The 19450-nt window shown below is 38.8% G+C and overlaps 1 protein-coding gene across 2 annotated transcripts in view; it reads right to left on the bottom strand.

Annotated features, from left to right (window-relative positions):
• The window catches only part of LOC150081124 (uncharacterized), a 1253880-nt gene that overhangs the window by 578231 nt on the left and 656199 nt on the right, over nt 1-19450 (bottom strand). For both annotated transcript variants that reach the window (XM_090381132.1, XM_090381131.1), the window contains exon 22: nt 14292-14345. In XM_090381132.1, coding sequence (XP_090237258.1) covers nt 14292-14345 — 54 coding nt within the window. The remainder of the gene's footprint in view (nt 1-14291; nt 14346-19450) is intronic.

Here is a 19450-nt window from a genome sequence, read left to right as displayed (position 1 = left end):
CTGCAAATTCTTAATGCACGGGTAATCACTGCTGATAATCATATCAAGAGTATTACTCCCTCTGGTTGACACTCAAACATGCTGCTGTAAAAAACAATCCTCCAATAAATCCACAAAAGTCTTGGAGTGTGGGTGCGAGAGTACACATGAACAGGCAAAGTTTTTAAGGGCTCCAGCAAATAGAGAAGTTTTGCTTTTTTATTGACTTAAATTGGCATATTAATTTATTTTTTAGAGTTGCTTTATATTTATAGTAACAATAGTTAAGTTTAATTTGAATTTAGATAGCTTGATTTGGAAAGTAAATAAAACCTAGGTTCCGTAGATTAACCGATCGTAACTTGCCGCCATTGTTATATGATACAGTGTGTTCACCGAACTAGATAGCGTAAGGTCTAATGGAAAACTAGAGAGCATAAAGTTTAACAAAAAACTACATAGCGAGTATAGTAGTATCAATTAATCAGTAAAATTTATTAATCTTATTAAATTTCATTGTCAATTGAATTGTACTTTAACTAAATAAATACAGTGACCTAGTTTATACAAACGTAACATCATAAATTAATATATATAAGTTGACAGGGGAAAATAAAGTCATATAATATAACTTGGAGATAACATTCGATACCGTATAGTGTGTTATAACTGCATAGGGATATAAGTTTAGGGTTATATTTTGTATTGGAATATTATTGAACTTGAATAGAAATCATGACCCAGACCAGAGCAGCAAAGCAAAAGACTCAAACTAATGGAAGTGCTGTAGCTCAGGGGAGAACTGAAGAGGTAACTATCATCAAGGGTAAAGGGAAGGGTTTTTGCTATTGTAAAGGTTACTACAGTGGTGCCTGGGAAATGAGAAGGGCTTTTTTTTGGTTGATGCTGTACAAACTTGCTTTCTTGCATGATATGCCTTTATTAATCCTAATGCTAACACCAGTGCTAAATATAGATATACATCACATCTGATTTTATTGTAATGTTGAATTTACTTCACATTTTGCGTGTGTGTGTGTGTGTGTGTGTGTGTGTGTGTGTGTGTGTGTGTGTGTGTGTGTGTGTGTGTGTGTGTGTTTAATTTTCCACGTGTCCAGTCCACTTCCGGTACAAGTGAAAGGAATGCTGAGTAACCGCCTGGTCATCCACGTGTGCCGTGAACCTGGTATTTAAGGATGTGTCATTTAAGTCTCACTATTACTGAGGAAGGAGGAAGACACCTCCGAAAGCTCTAGTGTTTTTTATCGTCTTTTTATCGCTTTTATATTTTAATGCATTTTAACTTATTTACTTATTTTACTTTTGTTATAGTTTAGTTTTTTGTAAATGATTAAAAGTTTTTTGTAAATATTATTTTACAGTCTTTTCTATCATTTTATTTTATTTTATTTCATTATTCAACCAGTCATAAACGGTTGGTGTGTGTGTTTAAAATTGGTAGTATGAATAATCCCAACCTCAGAGGCCTTATTGCAGATATGTGTGTGGGAACACTGATTGTTGTTCCTACACATTATGGGAGAACAACTGCCCCCTGTTGTCCTCTGAATGACAGAGGACTACAGGAGGCAGTTTGTCCTCTGAAACATCACAGTCTATTGAAATGAACCGCTTGTTTGATGTTTGTGGAGAAATCAGGAATGGGACATGATATTGCCAAGGGGAATGTCTTTATGTGAGCGCGATGTAAGGAGTGCGAGGAAATCAGGCACAAACTCAGCATTGTTATGGACTTGTATGAGAGCTTGAAGGACAGGGTACATGCCCCAGAAGGATTTAAATTGAGGGGCCCATCAAGCTCTCAGATGCCCACATCAATGCCAGAGCTCGCAGTTGAACATCAAGCAACAAAGCAGCAAACCCCCAAAGCAGAATGTGCTGGTCCCAAAGTAACTAGTTGTTATAGGTGACTCTATTGTCAGGGAAACAGGGAACATTGTGCAAAAAGGATAGATGGAACAGGACCACGGTATGTCTCCCAGGGGCAAAGGCTGATGACGTTGTAGAGCAGATATCTTTTAAGGGCACAAAGGGTGATACTGTTGTACACGTTGGCACTAATGATATTAAGACTAGGAGACTGGCGGAATTACTTAACAAGTACAAGTCAATGCTGAAAAAAAGCCGTAAGTTAGGGTGAATTTGAAAGTGTCTGCAATTCTGCCCAGGCATGATAGGAGGGAGTATATGATGAGACCCTTGTCGATCAATTTGACCCTGGAGAGATTGTGCAAGGCTCGAGGGGTAGAATTTTTTTCAGCCTGGTCTGTGCTTGTTAACAAGAGAGAGACTGCTTCTACAGGGATGGGATATACTTAAACAGAAAGGATGCAAGAATATTTGCTGATGCTCTCGAGGCAGTGTTAGGTGGGTCGGAAAACTGCTAACTAGGGAGGATACAGAGCCTAATAGATTAACAGTAGCTGCTGGCAGAGGTAAAAGTGATTCTTGCACTACTTCTATTGAAATGCAATTGAGCAGCAGCCTGGAAAGCAAGGCATCGGGATTTCCAGGACTGCTGGGAGTCATAGTGGAACAAGTAAATATATGGGCTGTGTTAGGGTAATTAAGAGTATAAACAGGTTGTTTGTTGTTTGTTATTTGGTTTTTAGGAGCATTAGCAACTAAGGCTATATTGCTCCAGGATATGCAGTGGTCATTCCCTGACCTTTCCGCATCCTCCGTATTTGATGGTGACAGGCTAGAACCCCGGTCTAATCAAGAAGCGTGTGCTACGCACTGCTGCTCCTTCCCACCTGGCTATGGAGGCGCCTGTAGAAACAGGTGCATGTACACCAATGCTAGGAGTATAGTTAATTAATTTGATGAGCTTGAAGTGCTAGTCAAGACATCAAAGGCAGATACTGTTAGGATATCAGAGACATGGTGTCACACAGATATAAGCAGTGCAGAATTGGAATTTGGGGAATACAATGTGTACACAAAGGATAGACAGGGCAGAAAGGGAGGAGGAGTTAAGCTGTTAGTTAAGAAACACATAATCTAAGGAAGTACATCCAGTTGACATCGATAGACAGTGCAGTTTTGAGTCTCTTTCGTGTGACATAAACATTGGGAAAGGGAAAATGAGAGTAGGAGTGTGTTTTAGACCCAATGACTATGATGAGTACAACAAACAGTTGCAGAGAAATAATGGGCCAGTAAATCAGAATGTCTTGTAATGGGGGATTTTAACTTTCCAGATATTGAATGGAACTTGTGGATTGGTCACTCGCATACTAGCATTAGAATTAGCAAGGGCACATGATGCAAGAAAGCAAGCTTATATAGTATCAGCCAAAAAAAAAAAAAACCCTTATTTCACCCATCCCCTCGCTCCAAATGTTTGTCAAAGTTCTGCCTTGAATATATATATAAGCTATATATATTCTGATTTATTCAGAGGGCGCTGAATCTCTTTAAAAGTTACAGCTATCAGTTACAGGCTCTGCAAAAACGATAAGTGTTTACCTGTTATTTACATGATTGTTATTTTATATTGTACTTAATACGTAGTCATATAGTTATAGTTACGCTGGTTATTTTTTATTTTTAATTTAGATAAAGAGTTTTTGTGGATTTTACTTACGATAGGTAAAACCGTTATTTCGTTCCATTTCTGTAGCCATTGTTTTTGGATATAGTGGTAGGGAATTCAAATTTTTTAATTGAGGTAGCTAGGTAGCTCTAACGCATAATTATATAGTAATACGCTTCACTGTTTCTATTTAATAGTTTCTATTCAAATACTATTGATATTTAATTTATTGATTTTATTAATTTAAACTACCATGCCCCAAACTAGAGCAGCAAAGCAACGGGCACAAAGTGGCAGGAGTGCTGTGACTCGGGGGAGAACTGAGGGGGGCAATTCTCCAACGCATCACAGCCTAAAGAAATGTGCAACTTGTGAAATGTTTGCCGAACTCTCTGGAACGGAACATGATATTGCCATGGGGGATGTCTTTGTGTGTGCGCGATGCAAGGAGTGTATCGAAATCAGGCAACAACTCAGCGTTCTTATGGGCCTATATGAGAGCTTGAAGGACAGGGTGGATGCCCTCGAAGGAACTAAATTGAGGGGCCCATCAGGCTCTCAGCTGCCCACATCAACGCCAGAGCTTGCACTTGGTCATCACGCAACACAGCGGCAACCCCTAAGGCAGAATGCGCTGGTCCCACAGGAACTAGTTGTTGTTGGTGACTCTATTGTCAGGGAAACGGGGAACATCCTTTGTAAAAAGGATAGGTGGAACAGGACCAGGGTATGTCTGCCAGGGGCAAAGGTTGATGACGTTGTAGAGCGGATATCATCTTTCAAGGGCACAAAAGGTGATATAGTTGTACACGTTGGCACTAATGATATTAAGAGTAGGAGACCGGCAGAATTACTCAACAAGTACAGGTCACTGTTGAAAAAAAGCCGTGAAATAGGGTTGAATTTGAAAGTGTCTGCAATTCTGCCCAGACACGATAGGAGGGAGTACATGATGAGAGCCTTGTCGATCAATTCGGCCCTGGAAGGATTGTGCAAGGCTCAAGGGGTAGAATTTTTTTCAGCCTGGACTGTACTTGTTAATAGGAGAGATTGCTTCTACAGGGATGGGATACACTTAAATAGAAAGGGTGCAAGAATATTTGCTGATGCTATAGAGGCAGTGTTAGGTGGGTCGGAAAACTGCTAGTTTGGGGGGATACAAAGACTAATAGTTTAACAGTAACCGCAGGCAGAGGTGAAGGTGATTCTTGCACAACTTCTATTAGAATAAGAAGCGACCTGGAGCGAGGGGTGTTGGGGGTTTCAGGGACGGATGGCAGTCATCATGGAATAGTTGGGTATATGGGATGTGTTAGGGTAACCAGGAATAGGCATAGGAGCATGTATGCTTGCATGTATACCAATGCTAGAAGTATAGTAAATAAATTTGATGAATTTGAAGTGTTGGTCAAGACATCAAAGGCGGATATTGTTGGGATAGCAGAGACGTGGTGTCACAAAGATATAAGGAATGCAGAACTGGAATTTGGGGAGTACAATGTGTACAGAAAGGATAGACAGGACAGAAAGGGAGGGGGTGTTATGCTGTTAATTAAGAAAAACATAAAATCAAAGGAAGTGCACCCAGTTAATATAGATGAACAGTGCTCTGTTGAGTCAGTTTGGTGCGAGATAAGCACTGCGAAAGGAAAAATAAGGGTAGGAGTGTGTTATAGGCCTAATGACTTGAATGAGTACAATGAACAATTGTACAGAGAAATAGAGTGGGCCAGTAAATCTGAATGTCTTATAATGGGGGATTTTAACTTCCCAGATATTGACTGGAACTTGTGGGTTGGTCACTCACACACCAGTCAGACTTTTGTGGATTTATTGGATGATTGTTTTCTGCAGCAGCATGTTCGAGAGGCAACCAGAGAAAGTAATACTCTTGATCTGGTTATCAGCAGTGATCATTCGTGCATTAAGAATTTGCAGATAAAGGAACCACTAGGTGGCAGTGATCACAGTGTGCTGAAGTGGGATTTACTCAAAGAGGTAACTACCGTCAGGGGTAAAGGAAAGGGTTTTTGCTTCCGTAAAGGGGAGTACAGTGGTCTCAGACAGTTTTTAAATTCTGTACAGTGGGATCAACTGACGATGTTACCAACAGTAAATTCTAAGTGGGAAGCATTCAAGGAATTAATCGTGGAAGCTACTAGACTTTATATACCGATTAAGAAATATCGTTCAAGGTTTAGGCCTAAATGGTTATCAAATGAACTAATGAGACTCGTGACAGAGAAGAAAAATGCATGGGATGCATATAAATTATCAGGTGACGCAGAAGCCTGTGGCAGATATAAGCTAGTCTGTAATCAGGTCACAAAGGAGGTTCGGCAGGCGAAGGCGGATTACGAGAAATCTTTGGCAAAGGATGCTAAGAAAAACAGCAAGGATTTCTTTACTTATATAAACTCTAAAAGGAAGGGGATGAATATGATTGGTCCACTTGACATCGATGGTTCGACTGTTGATGATCCTGCTCAGATAGCAAACAAACTGAATGAGTATTTTGCATCTACATTCACACGTGAGGAATTATTACAGTTTGAAAATGGAAGAAGGTTATCAAATTGTAGCAGTGTGCTTAATGATTTTGTAATAACTGAGAGCAAAGTGGAGGAGAAATTGTTGAAGTTAAACATAAGAAAGGCACCTGGGGTGGATGGGATCTATCCAGTTATTTTAAAGGAGGCGGCAAAGCAACTAAGCAAACCCTTAGCCATAATTATGAGAGCATCCTTGGACTCAGGGGAGGTTCCCACGGACTGGAGATGTGCAAATGTGTCCCCAATTCACAAAGGTGGATCGAAGGGTGACACGAGTAATTACAGACCAGTTAGTTTAACTTCTGTTCCGGGTAAAATAATGGAGTCACTGGTTAAAGATGCATTGCAGGATCATCTAGACAAGACTGCAGCAATAATTCAAACACAGCATGGGTTTGTTAAGGGAAAGTCTTGTCTGACAAATTTGATTGGTTATTATGATGTGGTCACAAAGGAACTGGATGCGAAAAATAATTTTGATATCATATACTTGGATTTCAGGAAAGCTTTTGACACTGTTGCGCATGGAAGACTACTGTACAAATTGGAGCAGAATGGTATTAAGGGTAAGTTGCTACAATGGATAAAAGGATGGTTAAGTGGGAGAAGACAGAGGGTGGTAATCAATGGGTGCTGCTCTTCGTGGACTAATGTTATTAGTGGAGTCCCACAGGGTTCGGTGTTGGGTCCACTGTTGTTTTGTGTATTTATCAATGATATTGATGAAGGTATATCAGGCTTAATGTCGAAGTTTGCAGATGACACAAAGGTTGGCAGGGTTGTTTATGACAGTAATGGCAGTGTGCTACTGCAACAGGATCTAGATAATTTGGGCAGATGGGCTAAGAAGTGGCAACTGAAGTTCAACCTTGACAAATGCAAAGTACTGCATATGGGTAGAAGTAACCCCAGAGAAACGTACCAACTGTGTGGTACTACACTTAAGGTGGTAGAAAATGAAAAAGACCTGGGAGTAATTGTGCAGTCAGATATGAAGTTTTCTGAGCAATGCAGACAGGCTGCTAGGGCAGGTCATGGGGTTTTGTCAATGATATATAGGAATTTTGCTAGCAGGGAAAAGGAGGTGATTGTCCCTCTGTATAAGGCAATGGTCAGGCCACGCCTTGAGTACTGCGTACAGGTCTGGAGGCCTCATTTTAGGAAGTATGTAGATTTGCTTGAGCGTGTACAGAGAAGAGCAACACGATTGGTGAGGGGAATGAAGGGATTCTCTTACCAAGAGAGGCTTAAGTTCTGCAAATTGCAGTGGCTGGAGACTAGGCACCTGCGCGGTGATCTGATTGAGGTCTATAAGGCCTTGAATGGGTTGAGCACGCTGAATTCTGATGGGATCCTTCCACTTGTTCAGATTACGAACCTACGGGGACATAAGTTCAAATTAAGAAAGGACAGATGTAGAATAGATGTGCGGAAATTTGCCTTTAGCCAGCGGGTGGTTAATTGCTGGAACAAACTTCCATCTGTCGTTGTGGAAGTTGATAGGTTAAATAAATTTAAGGAGGAACTGGACAGGCATTTGGAGGGAATGGTGTGATGATTTTTTTTTTTTTTTTTTTTTTTGCTGATGCTGCATAAGCTCCTACACTTGCTTTCTTGCATCATGTGCCACTACTACTACTACTACTACTACTACTATCAACTTTAACAACGAAAGATGAAAGTTTGTTCCAGCAATCAATCACCAGCTGGCTAAAGTCAAACTTCCGCACATCTAAGGCGCCTCCGTAGCCAGGTGGGAAGGAGCAGCAGTGCGTAGCACACGCTTCTTGATTAGACCGGGGTTCGAGTCCATCACCACCAAATACGGAGGATGTGGAAAGGTCAGGGAATGACCACCGCATATTCCCGGAGCAATATGGTCTTAGTTGCTAATGCTCCTTAAAAAAAAAAAAAAACCGCACATCTATCGTATAATTGTGTTTCCTCAGCTTGAATTTATGCTCTCTCAGACAATTACTCTGAGCAAGAGGAAAAATCCCATCAGCATTGAGCATGCTCAAACCATTGAAAACCTTATACACCTCAAACAGATCACCTTGCAAGTGCCTAGTCTCCAGAGACTGTAATTTTCAAAACTTAAGCCTTTCTTCTTAAGAGCAACCCTTTTTCCATTCACTAATATTGTTGCCCCTGTCTCATTCCAGCAGCTCTACATCCTTCTTAAAATGAAGCTTCAGACCTGTATACAATAGAGGTCTGGAGGTGTGGTCTGAGAATTGCCTTATACAAAGGGATAATCACCTCCTTATCCCTGCTAGAAAAATTCCCATATATCATTGACAAGACACCATGAGCTACTCTTGCAGACCATCTGCACTGCTCAGAAAACTTCATATCTGACTGCACAATTGCCACCAGAACCTTTTCATTCTCCACCACAGTCAGTGTAGTATTGCACAGTTGATACGTTACTCTGTGGTTACTGCTTCCCATTTGCAGTACTTTACATTTGTCACTGTTAAACTTCAGTTGCCACATCTCACAGTCCACCTGCTCAACTTTTCTAGATCCTCTAGCCGTAGCCTACTGTAATTAGTGTCATTAACAACCCTGCGAACCTTCGTATGTTCAGCAAACCTAGACATTAAGCCTGATATACCATCTTCAATATAACTGAATCCTTGTCTAGATGATACTGCAGTGCTCCTTTAACCAAATATGCCCTTGAGTGGAACTGCCACCATAAATTTCCCTGGAACAGAAGTTAAACTGTCAGGTCTCTAATTACTTGGGTTGCCCTTTGATCCTCCTTTGTGAATTAGTGTCCATTGGAGCTCTCATAATTATGGCTAAGTGTTTGCTTATTTCCTTTGCTGCCTCCTTTAATATAACTGGATAGATCCCATCCACCCCAGGTGCCTTTCTTATGTTTATCTTCAACAATTCCTCATCTACTTTGCTGCCAATTGTTACAAAATCATCTAGCCGGCTGCCACAGTTTAATATACCTCTGGCATTCTCCTCCCTGAGTAACTACTCAAATGTAGATGTGAAATATGTGTTTAGTTTGTTAGCTACCTGAGCAGGATCATCAACAGTTGAACTATCGATATCAAGTGGAGCAATCTGATTCATTCCCTGCCTTCTAAAGTTTTCATAAGTAAAGAACTCTTTGCTGTTTTTCTCTGCATGCTTTGCCAAAGATTTCTTGTAATCTGCCTTCGCCTGCCTAACCACCTTTGTTACTTTGTTGGAGACCAGCTTATATCTATAATAGGCTTCCATGTTACCTGTTAAATTTATGTATTCTATGCATTTTTCTTCTCTGTCACGAGTTCCTCTGACATCCTTTTAGGCCTAAACCTTGAACAATATTCCCTAGTTAGTATGAAAAACCTAGTAGCTTCCCAGATTAGTTTTTTGAATGCTTCCCATTTTGAATTTTGAATTTGGTAACATCATCAGTTGATCCCACTGTATAGAATTTAAAAACCGTCTCAGAATAATTTTTGCAGAATAATTGATGATTATCTTTTATTTGCTACTATTTCTATAAGTGTCGCACAGTCAAAACAAAGGCCAGTAGTCACTGTGCTGATAAGAATGTGTTACATTTAATTTTAAAATGCTGGTTTATTAATGAAATTCATTAATTGTCTTGAGAAATGAATATGTCTTCCAAATTTCATGGGCTCCTTTCAAGCTCGGGTGCAAATGTAGCTGCATCGACATAGTTATGCCACTGAACAAAATCATTGGTTTTTCTGAACGTTTTGTCTTTCAGTTAGCTCTTCATACATTGAAACTCATTGAGAGAATAGAGAAATGCCTCCTGCATCCTTTTTCTTTAATTTTGAGTTTTTGGTTAAGAAAAGGCATATCCCCCCTGCCCCCAATAAGCCACTGAGTGTAACTGCCCAACTTTCAGCCTTCAAAGTTTTGGGTTTATGCTCACATTACAGATGACACCATTATTCATTACTTAACATAAACTGCGAATATCATTTTAATACAAAAAGTATTACATGAAAATGTGAATCTGCCATTTATTTAAAACTCATCATCATCAGCCATTTTCAATCCACTGCAGGATGAAGGCCTCTCCAGTAACTTTCCAGTTCCTTCTGTTTTGTGCAATGACCATCCATTTACTACCCACAAACTCATGAATTTTATCTATCCATCTCCGCCATTGTCTTCCAGGTTTTCTTCTAGCTCCTCTTGGGTACCATTCTGTTATTTTCTTAGTCCATCTGTAATCATGTCTTTGAGCTATGTGTCCTGCCCAAGACCATTTTAGTTCTTTTGTTTTGATAACAATGTCCTTTACTTGAGTTTGCTGCCTAATCCAAGTGTTTCTCTTCTTATCTAACAGTCTGATTCCCAATATCATATGTTCCATTCTTCGCTGTGTAGTTCTCAGCTTCTCTTCCATTCTTTTGGTGAGTGCCCAAGTTTCACTTCCGTAAGTCATGGTGGGGAGTATACATTGGTTCATTACTTTACGTTTCAGACAAACTGGGATATTGCTCTTCAGTATGTGACTATATTTCCTGAACGCTATCCATCCAAAATTTATTCTTCTCTTGACTTCTAGCCATTTATCATTATTACAGCTAATAATTTGTCCCAGATAAGTATATGACTCCACCTTTTCAGTTACTGCTCCTTCAATCATTATGGTCGTTTCTGTGTCATACTTGTTCATCGTTACTTTTGTTTTAGCCATAATCATCTTTAGTCCAAAATCCTTACTAACTCTACATAACTGATTAAGATTTTCCTCTAATTCTTTGGGATCATGGCTTATGACCACAATGTCTTCTGTAAATCGTAAATGGTTTAGGTACTCTCCATTCACATTGACTCCTTTCTGTGACAAGTCTAATCTTCTGAAAGCTTCCTCACGGGCAGCAGTAAACAGCGTCGGAGATATTGTGTCTCCTTGTCGAACTCCTTTCTCGATTTTAAATTTCCTACTGTCTTTGTCTAGTCTAATAAAAGAGGTAGCTTCTCATATAATTTCTTCAAAATCATAATATATGTGGTATCTATGCCTTGTCTTTCCAGTGCCCGAAACATTGCCTTATGCTGTATGGAGTCAAATGCCTTTTCATCATCCACAAATGCCATGCATAATGGTGTTTTATATTGATTTTCTTTCTCCATTATCTGTGATATTATGTGAAGGTGATCCATAGTTGCTAATCCTGTTCTAAAGCCAGCTTGCTCTTTAGGTTGATTCTTATCAAGCATTCTTTCTAATCTGTTAGTAATGACCCTTGTGAACAACTTGTAGATGTGGGATATCAAGCTAATTGGTCTATAATTTCCAATTTCTGATTTATCTCCTTTCTTATGCAGCAAAACTGTGATTGCATTATTCCACTGCTTAGGCATCACACCTTTTCTAATTCACTTTGTGAAGAGCCTTGCCATTTTTTGTGTTATGTCTGTTCCTCCCAATTTTAACAACTCTACAGTAACTTCATCTTCTCCTGGGGATTTCTGATTCTTCATTTTCATCAATTCATGTTCTACCTCATCAGGAAAAATATCAGGTATGTCGTATGTGTTGCTAATTTGCGATCCATCTTCCCCACTGCTGGCATCATTCCTTCACTCCTTGTATAATTCTCTATAGTAGTCTTCTGCTATTTATAAGTGCACCATCACTATTCTTCAGTTTCAGAATCATTTTTCTTTCTGTATTATTGCTCATGGCCTCTGATTTAAGTCCTTTGTTTTCTCTTAATGCTTGTTCTACTTTTTTTTTTTGTGTTAAATTTTCTTATGTCCTCTCTGAGTCTCTAATGGCTTTGCATAACTCAGTATACTCAGTTTTCACCTTGTCAGCGTTTACCTTGCTCTTCATTTGTCGCCTTTGGTTCATCGTAACAAGTGTTTCTTGACTAATTTTTTCTTCTTTGGATTAATTTTTTCTCTAAAAGTTTCTTGGTTTTTATCACTTTCAGAAAGTTGTAATATTCCTCGTCGATATCTTGGTCCTGAGCAGTCTGCAGAAGCTCAAACTTGTTCTTAAGTTCCAGTACGTACTGCATTTTCTCCCCTTCTGTTATCTCAAAGAACTTTGTATTATTTACTCAAGTCAGTTTTTTCCTTTCCTTTCCTACATCTATATCAAGTGTACATCTTACCATTCTGTGATCACTTCCAACATTTACCTTATTCAAAACGGTAACTTCATTCACAATATATCTTCGTTAGTGAGGATGAAGTCGATTTCATTAGTTGTTAATCCATTTGGACTCTTCCATGTCCACTTTCTGTTTACCCTTTTCTTGAAAAAACTGTTCATTACTAACAATTCTTGAGATTCTGCAAATTCCACAAGTCTTTTGCCTCTTTCATTTCTTTCACCAATTCCAAAATTTCCTATAGTGCCCCTTTCTGCACTGTTTGGCTTTATCCAACCTTAGCATTGAAGTCCCCCATAATAATAGTGTAGTGGGTTTTCTGCTCATCTAGAAGACTCTCAATTCCGGTGTACATTTCTTCATCATCATGGCTCGATGTTGGTGCATAAATCATTATAACCTTTAGCTTGTACCTCTTAGAAATCTTGAGTATTATTCTTGACACCCTTGGTGATGTACTTATGTATTCCAAAATGTTGTTTTTTAAATATTTATGGACCAGAAACTCAACTCCACCTTCACTCCTTTCACTGTTTCCATTGGTGTACAGCAGATTTCCACTTGATAAACTTATAAGTGATTCATTTCTTCTTCTTGTTTCAGCTAAACCAATGATATTCTAATTCACATTTTCTATTTAAAACTAGTAACCATTATTCCATCTCTTTCAACAGTGATTGGTGCCAGGAAGTGGCACAGGTTTCATGTGCATTTTTTTGTGCTTCTGGTTTTTCATTCTTTGATAGTTATAGTAATGTACGATAAAGCAAATGCTGCTTTAACTTTTATTTTTCTGGACTCAGAAAAAGATAAATATTTTCAGTTATTTATATTCTATAGCTTGCATAAATGCATTCTTCAAGAAGGGTGCCATAAATATTCTTTATAACTTAAAGATCATTAGTTGCCTATTATGATGAATGATGTTCAACCACTCCATTTTATTTCACCTTCCTTCCTGCAACACTGCCATGTCAATACCTAGATACTGACAATGCAGCTGCTTAAGAAGAATTTAAGAATTCGATTTGGAGTTCATTTGCTAATGTGGGTTTCTCTATGTTCAACTTGCTATTAGATGAAAGGAAAAGGTTTCTGAAAATGTGGATGTTTGTGTGCTGTGTAACAATGCAATTAACTTAGTAAGCAAAGATGAATCTATAAAATGTTTGGTGTGTAAAGGTGGGTTGCTCTGACCTTTCCTGCCTAAACCTCAAAAAAGATTTCCCAGCAACTAGAAAATTTATTGTACAATGTTGCCTTACAATCACTATTCTCATCACCATTTTCATAATCATGTATGCCCCACTAATCAATGTCAACCTCAGACAAGCCTTGATGATGTCAGTCTCTCTCTCTCTCTGCTGCCAAAAACATATATATGACTAATCCCTCTACCTAGGTTGATTAACAGAGTTGCTGCTATAAACTTTGTGTAAGCATTCTTATGTCAAAAGTGAATGCACTGTAAGCAGGATGTTACTACACAAATTGATCTGATATTATCATCACTGTAATATTCACATCTACCATCAATTTGGTCAAATTCACTCCTATATCAGTTTGTTAATAAACCTGAACTTCTGGCTATTACAACCAAACAGAAAATGTGTAGCTATATAATAAAGAAAACCCAAAAAGTTCTATTGCAAGATTACCAAAGTATGATCAAGGCCATATCTACCATGAAAAAGTGGTAGTTAGCCAATCTCAGCTAGTGGCTAACTAAAGCTTCAATTCAAGATGAATTGAAAATAGAAAATACCCTAGTAATCAATGAGACTTGAAAAAGACCTTTCCAAATGAATGACAAGCAGTGATAGCATTATTTTGTCACAGATGGCCGTATTATGCAAGTTTCTTTTTTTTTTTTTTTTAGATGTCAACAAATAGTATTACAAATCTATAGAATTATGTAGTCATCTCAACTAGAAAAGAATAAATAAATCAGTGAGAAATATTGAAAAATAACCAAGATAAATGCTGTGGAAGTAACTTCTTTCTCATCACCTCAGCTGTAAAATAAAAATTGTGACTGCTCCCAGGTTAACAAAGATTATACAATATAAAGAAATATCATACCCTTTCACCAACTCTTCCTGGTTCTCCAGGTTTACCCACTTCACCTTGATCACCCTAAATGGATAAAGAAATTCATAATTTAATGTTCTAACACAAATTAAAAATAACAGTTATCATTATTAAAGAATTTTTACATTGCATAAAATTCTATTTAAATATTTTATATTTAAGAGGAAAATTAGAATTTAACATAGTTTAAAATTAATGATGATCTGAGAAGTCAAAACTAAATCAATGTTGAGGTGATTAAAAATGGAAAGAAAATCTTAATCGTACCTTTATCACTTTCAAATAACAAAGAAATCACATATACATTATTCACTATACAAGACTCCTGAGGATTGTCATTAGCAACAAATGGTTGCAACAAATGTGTAGCGTGGTTCTCTTCAAGACCCTTGGTCAGTGTGAAGAGGAAAAGACCAAACCCTACAGCAAATGACAGCATGATGAAACAAATGGCCTTCAGTCCCCAGCGACTTTCACTCCCCCTCTTATGGCAACAAGAGGATCAGAGTGAAAGAAGAGGGTGCTAAGAATCTCTGGGTATGACCAGGCTGCCATGCACGGAAACTGAACTTGGCCTGTTACAATTCAAGATCGCTCATCAGTGAATATAGGATATTACAGCTGTAAAAGGAATTAGAAAATGTTAATTGGAATGTCATCGGTTTGGCTGAAACAAGAAAAAGAAATGAATCACTTATAAGTTTATCAAGTGGAAATCTGCTGTACACCAATGGAAACAGTGAAAGGAACAAAGATATAAAAAACAATGTTTTGGAATTCAAAAGTACAACAACCAAGGGTGTCAAGACCCGACACCCTTTGACACTCAGGATTTCTGAGGTACAATCTAAAGGTTATAATGATATATGCAAGGTTATAATGATATAATGGTATATGAAAGAGCAAGCTGGCTTTAAGACAGGATTCTCAACTATGGATCGGATCACCTTCATGTAACACCCAGCTAACGGAGAAAGCAAATGAATATAAAACACCATTATGCCTGGCATTTATGGATTATGAAAAGGCATTTGACCCATACAGCATAAGGCAATGTTTTGGGACTAGACAAAGACAGTAGCAAATTTAAAATTGAGAAAGGAATTCGACAAGGAGACACAATATCTCTGAAGTTGTTTACTGCTGCCCTTGAGAAAGCTTTCAGAAGATTGGACTGGTTGCAGAAAGTAGATAAACCACTTACGATTTGCAGTTGACTGTAATCATAAGCCATGGTCCCAAAGAATTGGAGGAAAATCTTAATCAGTTATGCAGAGTTAGTAAAGATTTCAGACTAAAGGTAAATATGGCTAAAACAAAAGTAATGATGAACAAGTATGCCACTGAAAGGGATATAATCATTGAAGGAGCAGTAATTGAAAAGGTGGATTCATATACTTATCTGGGGCAAGTACTTGTAATAATGATAAATGGCTGGAAGTCAAGAGAAGAATAAATTTTGAATGGATAACATTCAGGAAATATAGTCACATACTGAGAGGCAATATCCCAATTTGTCTAAAAACATAAAATAATGAACCAATGTATACTCCCCACCATAACTTATGGAAGTGAAACTTGGGCACTCACCAAAAAGAATGGAAGAGAAGCTGAGAACTACACAGCGAAGAATGGAATGAATTATATTAGGAATCAGACTGTTAGATAAGAAGAGAAACACATGGATTAGGCAACAAACTCAATTTAAGGACATTCTTATCAAACTAAAGAACTAAAATGGTCTTGGGTGGGACACATAGCTCGAAAACATGATGATAGATGGAAGAAGAAAATAACAGAATGGTACCCAAGAGGAGCTAGAAGAAAACCAGGAAGACAATGGCGGAGATGGATAGATAAAATTCACGAGTTTGTGGCTAGTAAATGAATGGCCATTGCACAAAACAGAAGGAACTGGAAAGTTGTTGGAGAGGCTTTCACCCTGCAGTGGATTGAAAATGGCTGATGATGATAAAAGCAAACAAGCTTTACAGCAACAGCAAAAAAAAAAAAAACACACTTCATATATCCTTTCCCTCCAATAGTTTGTCTTGTTCTTCCTTGAATTTATTTAACCTTTCAATTTCCACAACAAATGGAATTTCGTTCCGGCAATCGACCACTCTGGCTAAAGGCAAACTTTCACACATCCATTCTGCAACTGTGTCTTCTCAGTTTCAATTTATACCACCTCATGAGTGCAGTCTGAGCAAACATTTGAGGGGGGAAAAATTTACTGAGATCACTGTACTCACCTTTACAAAAGCAAAAATATCTCCTTTTACCCTTGATGGTAGTTACATCAGGTACAGTTCGGTGCTAGGTCCGTTGTTATTTTCAGTATTTAACAATGATATTGATGAAGATGTGTCAGCTTAATGTTTGAGCTTGCAGATGATGCGAGGGATTGCAGGGTGGTTAACGACAGTCAGTAGAGTGAGCTGCTGCAGCAGGATCTGGGAAAATTGGGTCAATAGGCTGAGAAATGGCAGTTGAAGTTTAACATTGATAAATGCAAAGTGCTGCACATGGGTGGTGGTGACCTCGGAGTGACTTATAAACTGTGTAATACTACACTCAGGTTAGTGGAGAATGTTTGGTTTGTTTGGATTTTACTGGTGCATTGGCAACTATGGCTATAATGTGCCAAAACCAGGTCATATATAAAAAATTTAAGTGTATGGTGACCTCATAAATTAGGTCACAATGTTAAGAACGGAGACGGCTGCTAGGTGGCGAGTTATGTAGTTGCGTGTTAATTTGTACTCTTAAATTTAACTGAAATTAATTAGTTTTAATGCTGTGTAGTGATATTCTATAGCTCTGAGTGATTACTCAGGGTCATCCTTACCCGCTGAGAACATTTTCAACGCTGTATCCTAAGATGCAGTTAAGTATTTTTTGACCTATTTTTCGGATAGCAATTTGTACTGTAGTATGTAATGGTGGACTCCATTCATTGTATTCTTAGTTAGGCCCGCCAAACGTCACGTGTATTTTGCCTATATCTTTGCTGTTGCTTACCTGCCAATGTGTGCCTTTTAGACGTGATCAAGCACCTCCAGCTATACACCTGCTTGCACTCAGTCCTTCTGAAATAATCTGCATCCCTAGGGAACTTCTGCAACCCCTCTATTGACTGATAATCACTGTCTCCATTCTTAGCCATGCTGAAATACACAACCAAACAATGTCGAGTGTAAACAAGCGTATACGTAGTAATAACAAGACTGGTACCTGTCACCTATGTAGAACGGAAAAAAACCTCGATTCAAACTTGCATATCAAATGCACCAGTTGCAATAACCTTATTTGCCATTCCTGCAGCAAGATTGCACACATAAATAAACTACCAGCAAAATCTCGGAGTTCTTTTTTAGGGGGATGCTGCAAATCCCCCCAAAAGTCGGTCACATCTCTTGAATTGCCAGAAATTGACACCTGCCAGACCTCCAGGACATTCCAAACTAAGGATCTGCCTCATGGGAACTTAGGGGAAAGTAATGACAATGAAATACTGCGTGGGGTGCCATAAAACAACAACAACAACATTGTGGACGGAAGTACGCGGATAAAATCATGGAGGTTTCACGAGATCCTGAAAGTAGCCAGTAAGCATAATATGTCTTTCTCCGGTGACTCCGTAGCCAGGTGGGAAGGAGCAGCAGTGCGTAGCACACGCTTCTTGATTAGACCGGGGTTCGAGCCCGTCACCACCAAATACGGAGGATGCGGAAAGGTCAAGGGAATGACCACCGCATATTCCCAGAGCAATATGGCCTTAGTTGCTAATTCTCCTAAAAAACCAAATAACAACGCCTTTCTCCTCAAAACCAATTCACGATAAGAATTATATCACCCAGATAAAATCACTGGTAAATAACATCTCCGATATAATGACAACTATAAAGTAACCTCCATTAATCCAGTTACTTGATGACCGCAAGTTTTAAATAACGGCAGTAGAAGGTGACACGTCAGTGACAGTCACGTACATATGAACCAGCTTGGTAAACAAAGCCAAGCTGAAGCTGGCACTAAGCAAGAAGAGTACACGGTTCAAGTAAATTGTGAGCTGAAGGAGGGCCAGGAAGGCTGCGCAACAGCCAAATGAAGACACCAGACCACTGGACATCCCTCTAGACCCGACTCTGCCTGAGGGTACTGTACTAGAGAAGTCGCTCATCCTCAGAACTGCGTTGGAAGACCTGTTGAAGGATCAGAGTAGTTGAGTCTCAGCTAGCCTCAGGGGACAGATTGTCACCTTATGGACCAAGCTGGAGACAATCCTAAACAAGGAACACATGGAGCATGAAAAGATGAAAGTGAAGGTGGAGGCATACTTAGAAGAGAGAGAAAAACAAATACCACAGTGTGCTCTCTCTTATTCAGATGCGCTGAGGACTACAGTAACAACTACTGCAACTGTTACAGCAGGGAAAAAGCAGAATAAGAGAAAAACGCTGTTACCGACACCAAATTTGGTCATCCTAAGACAAAAAAACCTGGAAGAAATAAAAACTAGTGATGAAATCAAAACCAAAATAATAACAAACCTAAAAGAAGACCTAAAGCAGATGAGAGTAAAGGGAATTCGGAAAATGAGAAGTGTAGGTATAGTTACAGAGACAGAAACCAAAGAAGAAGCACGGGAAATAATGGAAAACCCAAAGATTGCAAATCCTGGATGGAAAGATATTATCTATATGTAAGTTCCAGCATTCTATTAACTGTAGCAGCCTTATATTTTCCTCTGAAGATGGATTGGAGGTTCATGTGCCTCTATATACTATTTTTGTACAGGAGATGTTCTGAATGCTCCTAAAGCAATTCTTAGAGCAGATAGAGTCTAGCCGAAGTAGTGCACTTTTCCTGGCCGTCATAGATTGGAGCTCTGTAAGCCAAGCAAAATCTAATTAAAACCTGGTATAATTGAAGCAGAGTGTATCGAGTAGTACCCCACGCTGATGAAGATAGTACTCTGAGGATATTTAATTTTTTTAAGAAAATGGTTCTCAGATATGTGATGTGCTTAAAATTTTTAAGTTGTAATTCAGGCTCGGGGTGGATCTTACATTTTTTACAGAAATGAAAACAGTTTGGTTTTTGCGCTGATAAGCGGTAACCACTGCGAGACATCCACAGCTCTA

Source organism: Mastigoproctus giganteus, chromosome 9, assembly GCF_048544385.1.
Source record: "Mastigoproctus giganteus isolate SK-2022 chromosome 9, ASM4854438v1, whole genome shotgun sequence".
In the NCBI taxonomy this organism is placed as follows: domain Eukaryota; kingdom Metazoa; phylum Arthropoda; class Arachnida; order Uropygi; family Thelyphonidae; genus Mastigoproctus; species Mastigoproctus giganteus.
The sequence above is the reverse complement of the archived record's forward strand: the minus strand, read 5'-3'. Positions and strand labels throughout refer to the sequence as shown.